The sequence below is a fragment of the Octopus bimaculoides genome, chromosome 2 (genome assembly GCF_001194135.2).
Source record: "Octopus bimaculoides isolate UCB-OBI-ISO-001 chromosome 2, ASM119413v2, whole genome shotgun sequence".
Classification (NCBI taxonomy): Eukaryota; Metazoa; Mollusca; class Cephalopoda; order Octopoda; family Octopodidae; genus Octopus; species Octopus bimaculoides.
The window spans coordinates 34,016,132-34,023,448 of NC_068982.1; the positions used below are offsets into that span (position 1 = coordinate 34,016,132).

General features: G+C 35.5%; 1 protein-coding gene across 1 annotated transcript in view; it reads left to right on the forward strand.

Moving 5' to 3' along the window:
* Window positions 1–7,317, forward strand: part of LOC106879565 (myosin-IIIb) — a 114,320-nt gene that overhangs the window by 101,869 nt on the left and 5,134 nt on the right. The window contains exons 26-29 of the mRNA XM_014929199.2: window positions 1,808–1,925; window positions 4,216–4,263; window positions 6,290–6,367; window positions 6,601–6,663. Coding sequence (XP_014784685.1) covers window positions 1,808–1,925; window positions 4,216–4,263; window positions 6,290–6,367; window positions 6,601–6,663 — 307 coding nt within the window. The remainder of the gene's footprint in view (window positions 1–1,807; window positions 1,926–4,215; window positions 4,264–6,289; window positions 6,368–6,600; window positions 6,664–7,317) is intronic.

Below are 7,317 nucleotides of genomic sequence, written 5' to 3' on the forward strand. Positions count from 1 at the left end.
CCCAGTGTTTGATTCACAAATCTTCCAAACTTTGATCCCCCATTTTGTGGGCTTTCCTGGCATATACTGTTTACACAAATAATCACGTGTTTTCACGAATGTACTAACGAAATTTGCTCGGATATTCTCATTTAAATATGAATAGGTGATTACGGGCGGTTTTGGGCGGCTTGGTCACATGAACCAAAATTCTTTTCGGGCTGCTTTGGGCAGTTTGGTAACGAAAGGGTTAAGTGCTCATATGGTTGTGAGTAAACACAGAAGCTCTCTCGGACCTCATGTCCTTGATTCAGAAAACCATTCAGATGTGAGAGCTAAAGAGAGAGATATCTGCACTAAAATTGGTCTGGTACTTTTGTCAACAACTCTGAAAGGTTTAAAGAAGCAGTGGACCTCACTAGGAATTGAATTAAGAGTGCTGGGAGCTCTAACAAATATTGCAAGCCACCCTATTAGCATTCTACTAAGTGTACTAATCACATGTCTTTTAAACTAATAATGTTTTTGAATTTTGGCACAAAGCCAGTAATTTTAGGGGCAAGAGGATTAATTATTTATATTGACCTCAGTATTTGACTGGTACTTTATTTTATTAACTCCAAGAGAATGCCAGGGGTGTAACCAGCCCACTTATGCATACCTTTCCTTCATTGGACACTAAACTCTGCTTGCGAAGACCTGTTGAGGCAAGTAAAATCAAAATCAAACCAAATTCGCAAATTTGATGACTGGTACCCGTGGCAGTGGAACGCTAAGAGCACCATCCAAGCGTGATCGCTACCAGAACAGCTGACTGGCACTTGTGCTGGTGGCACGTGAAAAAACATTCAAGCAAGGTCGTTGCCAGTGCCACTGGACTGGCTCCTGTGCAGGTGGCACGTAAAAAACACCACTTGAGTGTGGCTGCTGCCAGTACTGCCAGACTGGCCCTCATGCCGGTGGCATGTAAAGGCACTCACTACACTCTCGGAGTGGTTGGCATTAGGAAGGGCATCCAGCTGTAGAAACTCTGCCAAATCAGATTGGAGCCTGGTGTAGCCATCTGGTTCACCAGTCCTCAGTCAAATCGTCCAACCCATGCTAGCATGGAAAGTGGACGTTAAACGATGATGATGATGATATATATATATATTTTAAGGTTTTCATGTAAAATTTAAAGTAACTTTACTGCAGGTATGGCTGTGTGGCTAAGAAGTTTGCTTCCCAACCACATGGTTCTGAGTTCAGTTCCACTGAATTTTTACTATAGCTCTGGGCTGACCAAAACCTTGTGAGTGGATTTAGTAGATGAACACTGAGAGAAGACACCACACACATCTACAAGCACATGTATGCGTGCGCGTGCACACACACACACACACACACACCATCGTCATCATTACCATCATTTAACGTCAATGGCATGGGTTGGACTATTGTATATATGCATGTGCATGCGTGTGTGTGTACTTGTGTGTATGTACGTGTGTGTGTGTGAGTGCATGCATGTTTATGTTTGTGTTTGTCCCTTGAAAAGAGACTGATAGAATAAGTACCAAATTTTTTAAAATAAGTACTGGGGTCAATTTGTTTGACTAAATTCTTCAAGGTAGTGCCTCAGTATGACCACAGTTCAATGACTGAAAGAAAGAAAAGATGAATGATAATTGATAATTTAGTACTAAATGAAAAAAAAAGCAAAAAAAAAAACAAAATAAAAAATACAAAACTAAACATCTTTTTTAATTCATTTAATGTGTAAAAATTTCTTTGCATTGTTTCAACTTTCATAACTAAAACTTAAGGTCTGTCTTTATTTGTTTCTCAGAGATAAGACTCAGTTCCGGCATTATATGATTGATTATCTACCCAATGGAAAATATGTCATTATAGGAGAGCCAAAACCTCATAAAACATTGTATGACTTAATTAAGTATCACCAAAAGGTATAATTATAAAATTGGTTCCTTTCTTACATGTTTTTCTTTCTTTTTTAATCAAACCCTCACCCATAATCACACTCACATTTCAGAAAATTATGTTTCTATTATAACTGTGTAGCTCTTTACCTTAGAGATAATTCTGTCAATGCTTCTATCCCTCCTGCATGTTTCTATTATAACTGTGTAGCTCTTTACCTTAGAGATAATTCTGTCAATGCTTCTATCCCTCCTGCATTTACTTCTCTAATTGATGGTTGAATTGGTAGTATTGTTAGAGCAGCAAATAATGTCATCCAGTATTTATTCCAACTCCCTATTCTCAGAGTTCCTGCCAAACTCAATTTTGCCTTCATTGTTTCAGAGTTGATAAACAAAGTACAAGCACAGTCTCTCTCTCTCTCTCTCTCTCTCTCTCTCACCCTCACCACCCCCAACAGAAATTAGTTGTGCTTATCTCTTCAAAGTTTAAAATGTCCAAGTTACACCCTAGATCACAGCATTGCTCCTCCTAAAACTCCATTATTTTTCTGTCCCACTTCCTTTCCCTACTTTTCCAGATTTCATTGAATTCCTCTCCACTTTCACTCTCATACATTTTTGCATTTAATGCAGATGGTGCCTCTGTATAATAGTGAGGGTTGTTAGAAATAGAAACTACCATATTTGACAACATATACTATGCACATTTTTTTTTTAATGTCTCAAAGAATCATCCTGGGTCCTATATATGAAAAGCTAATTTTCCCTCATGTTCATTTTTCTCAATATGAGCTGATGAAGTTAGACTGTGTCTAATATGCTTTTACATCTTTTATGCCATCAAATACAGTAAGTCTCCTTCAAATCATACCCCATTGTCGTGAAAAAGTAGATACATTAGATAATGTAGTCCTAAATATTCCAAATCTAATAGACTGGTCATGACTAGAATGCCTTTGATCAGTGGTCTGTTCAGTAAAATTTGACTAAGCATAAGCAAACAACAACATCAATGACATTACCATTTCTTTTACTCAAGACTGCTCCTTGTCAACACTATTAACCCTAACCATTTTCCCAAGCTCTCCCCACAAGGTCCAGTCCTTGTTGCATTTTGATGACTTGCGTATTCTGAGAGCAATGCCAGCAAATTGCAAGCTTCAGGTAGGCCCTCCCATGCTGGACAGGTCAAAGGATAGAGGTCAGACTAATATGGACCACCTCTTTCCTGAGGTAAAAATGGGTTTGTGTAGGACCAGCATGACTACCTAGAAAAAGCAAAGGTACAAAAGCATCAATGAAAATTCAAAGCCAACAAGACTTTGGAGAGAAAGACCTTCCTTTAGGGAAACATACAGGGCAGCAAAATTTGCATGGATATGGATGCAGAGCTGAAAAAGCAGGGGTTCAACTGGAGAGAAGTAGAAAAAAACAACTCAGAGTCAAAAACAGAGGAGAAAAGTCATTGAGTGAATGAAGGGGTTAAGAAGATTATCCAAAGCACAAACAGGTTGTAGTAAACATTTTATTATTCATATACCTACCACAGATACTTTCCAGTCAACACCTGCATCCAGAGCAGTGTCTCTCATGATTGGGAGGCTGTGACGATTGTAAAGAGAGTGAAAGAATTGCCATGTTTAATATAATTAAGATGTTAATGATTTGTAGAGACATGGTATTTTGTTATGCAACCATAATATACTACAAAGTATATTAAACAATTTTATAAGTCAATACCTTGTACTACTGTGTTAGCAGTGCCCTTGCATTACTTGTTAAGGCTATCTCTACAAATTTTCTATAGAAATTAAAGCCAGCACTGATCTTGTTTCAACGTTCTGTATCTGAGGTACCAGAAGGATACAAAACATTATAATAAAATAAGTGCTGACATAATTTCGATAGAAAATCTGTAGAGATAACCTTAACAAGCTAAATTATGATGGTTTCCCATTTAAAATGTCCAACACAATGGCAAAGAAAGGAGGGCTATATGAATGCAAATTCTGTTTTGTTTTCTTATTAATGAAGAAGAGAGGGGGTAAAAGTTACACTAATATTTTGGTGTTGGCAGCAGTGACAATGGCAACAGTCGTGGTGGCAGTGAGCCTACCATTTGTTAGTTTGAGAACTGCCACTCTAGAACAGTTTTGCTGAACTCCAATTACTGTTACCTACTCCAGACCATTGTGAAACAAACTTTCCTCCCATTTATTCATGTCCTCTTCTATCTACTTCTTTAGTACTATTAGGATTGAAACTCAAATTTAACTGTTTATTTTAATTTTATTTTATCATATAAAACCATTAGAACAAAATCTCCAACTGGGATTATTTGCTGACTGAACCATGTAGAAGGGTGAGTATATAATTATATCTATGTTTATGCATTTTAGTATATCTAATATGAATATTATACTGGGCAGACCAAAGCCTTGTGAGTGCATTTAGTTGATAGAAACTAAAAGAAGTCTATCATATATATATGTGTGTGTGTGTCTTGTATCTATGTTGTTCACCTCATCACTGTTTGACAACTGGCATTAGTGTGTACATGTCCTTGTAACTTAGTAATTCAGCAAAAGAGACCAACAGAATAAGTAACAGACTTTAAAAAATATAAAATAAATACTGGGGTTGATTTGTTTGACTAAAATTGTTCAAGGCATTGCCTCAACATAACCAGTCTAGTGACTGAAACAAGTAAAAAGGTGAAAAGATAAAAAAAAAAAAATACAGATGTCTGCCTGTGTGCATGCAAATACATATATACACATACACATAAACACACACACATATATATACAAGGTATGACCACACAAGCCTATGTGACTTTATGCTATTTTAACATATAAATAAAACATACAATATATACACATATACACACATGCATGCACACACGCGCACACACACACACACACACACACACACACACACACACACACACACACACACGCACACGTTGATGTGAAAAGAATTTATAAATTTTCAAGAGTAAAACTAAATAATTATTTTTCGGAAAGTGGATCTCAAAGCACATGAAGCTATAAATTATAGTACCATGTAAATATTAAGTTGAAAAATCTTCTTGAATAAAAAAAGTTGAACTTAAGTTTTTGGAAAATATTTCAGAATGTCAGTTCAAATCATTTGTGTGCTACTATTTTCTATATTGAGCATCTGTAGATCTCATTTGTTGACACTATATATACATATAGCAATAGAAAAATATTTTCCAATCAATCATAAATATTATAGAATTTTTAATAAGCATAAGATTCACATGGCTTATTGTCTCAGCAAAAATATTGCACAAATTATAGGAACAGATAATGTAAAAATAATGTTGAAATTTCAAAAAAGCTATTATAATCAGAGTAGCATAGTAAATATTAAGCATAATAATGTCAAATGGAATGAAAAAACTCAGATAGAAGAGAAGGCTAAGAAATTAAAAGTCATTGAAAAGAAAACAAACCAATTTAACGTAGTTAATAATGTTGAATCAAATAAAAGTTCAGCTAGAAATAGAACCAAGATAACATTATCTAAAGGGGTAAATAATAATAAAAAACTTAGCGGAAATTGTTTATACCATGTGTTGTGTGGAAGTAGAACACCCCTATTGGTTAGCTCCTAATGGACTGTGCCACAATATAAATGGACATACGCAGAGAGCCTTCAGCACAGAGTAAAGCTGAGAGTTGCATATTGTCAAGGGTTATTACCAGTATCTTGAGTAGAACAATTTTCAAGGACATTATTATTATTCCGTTGTATTGTACGTCAAACGTGTGATACAACTGTGGTGATGAGGTTTCGAATAGTACCGAAATGAAAGAGTTACTGAAAGCAGTTGTAAAAGAACAAGAGCAGCAACTACAGAAGTTAACAGAGTTGTTACTGCAGTCGATAAATATGACAGAATCATTTTCAGTGGACAGTGTTGCATACTCCATCGAAGAATTTCAGTATAAACCGGATGAAGGAACTACCTTTACCACATATTACAGATGATACAAAGACATATTCAGAGAGGAATGCAATGAAAACTTGAATTGGAGATTGTTCATGACTAACTTAATGGACAACTCTACATCAAACAACGCAGAGTAGATAAAAAAAAAAAACTTTAAACAGTTAAATCGAAGGATATTAAGTAAACTGCACTGGTATTAGAGTGGGGTTGCAATTGCAATGGTTACTAATCAGTGCAGTTGAAACATGTGTAGGTCTATGTAAAACTGTATATATATGAAAAGAATTAAAGGTCATGTTATGCAATTTCATAATAATCTTCACTATTATTATTGTTGATTTATATATATATATATATATATATATATATATATATATATACTAATAAATGACAAACATTGTTGCAGGAGTTTCCTTGTTCATCCTGTAATGACATCCTTTATGACTATGTTGGCTATTTGGAAATGGAGGAATTGAAAGAATCTGTAAGTATATACTCTCTCTTTTACATACAAACACACATATACACATCGATGTATACTGCTGCCTCACAATCATCTCAACTCAAAAGACAATTGATATTATAGTTATTGATCCAAGACAATTTTCTTTCAAATATTATTCGTCATTTGACACATTCAAATTATTAAACATTTTCAATTCCTCTGATTTAAACATTTCTATGAGAATTTCAGAAATATTTCTTCTATACCTCTAGGTAAAAGGCACTCCACCAAAGCTTCCAGATCGGAGATATAAGCCAAAACCAGTAGAAACCGGAGTAAGTACATTCATCTTAGTCAGAGTATAAAATTAAAAAATGTAAAGTGAATGAAAGACAAAGAAATAAAGATGAAGTTGGCCTTCCTTTCTGTCGTTTTTTCATATAGTTATGTTTTGTTTTGTTTTGTTCAGTGCTTTTTTTTTTGTATCAGGGAACATAACTCTTCGGTCCTTCTGAGCCATTGTTCTTGCACTAAAAATATTAATTCTTTAGTGGGGAAAGAAAAGTTTCATTTACTTTTCCGAAAACTGTAGTGCTTATGATCCACTTCCTTTTCCAGCTATTTTTGTAAAACCTGTCTCATATCCAAGCAGGCACATTTGATAATGTACCTATCTACTAGACTTGAGAAACTCCTTATTATGTAATGTATTTGTATGATTGTTATAAAATTAAATATTTATTCTTGAGCGAGATTGTTGCCAGTGTCCCTGGACTGGCTCTTGTGCAGGTGGCATATAAAATACACCATTTTGAGCGTGGTTGTTGCCAGTACCGCCTGACTGGCCTTCGTGGCGGTGGCACGTAAGAGCACCCACTACATTCTCTGAGTGGTTGGCATTAGGAAGGGCATCCAGCTGTAGAAACTCTGCCAAATCAGATTGGAGCCTGGTGTAGCCATCTGGTTTCACCAGTCCTCAGTCAAATCGT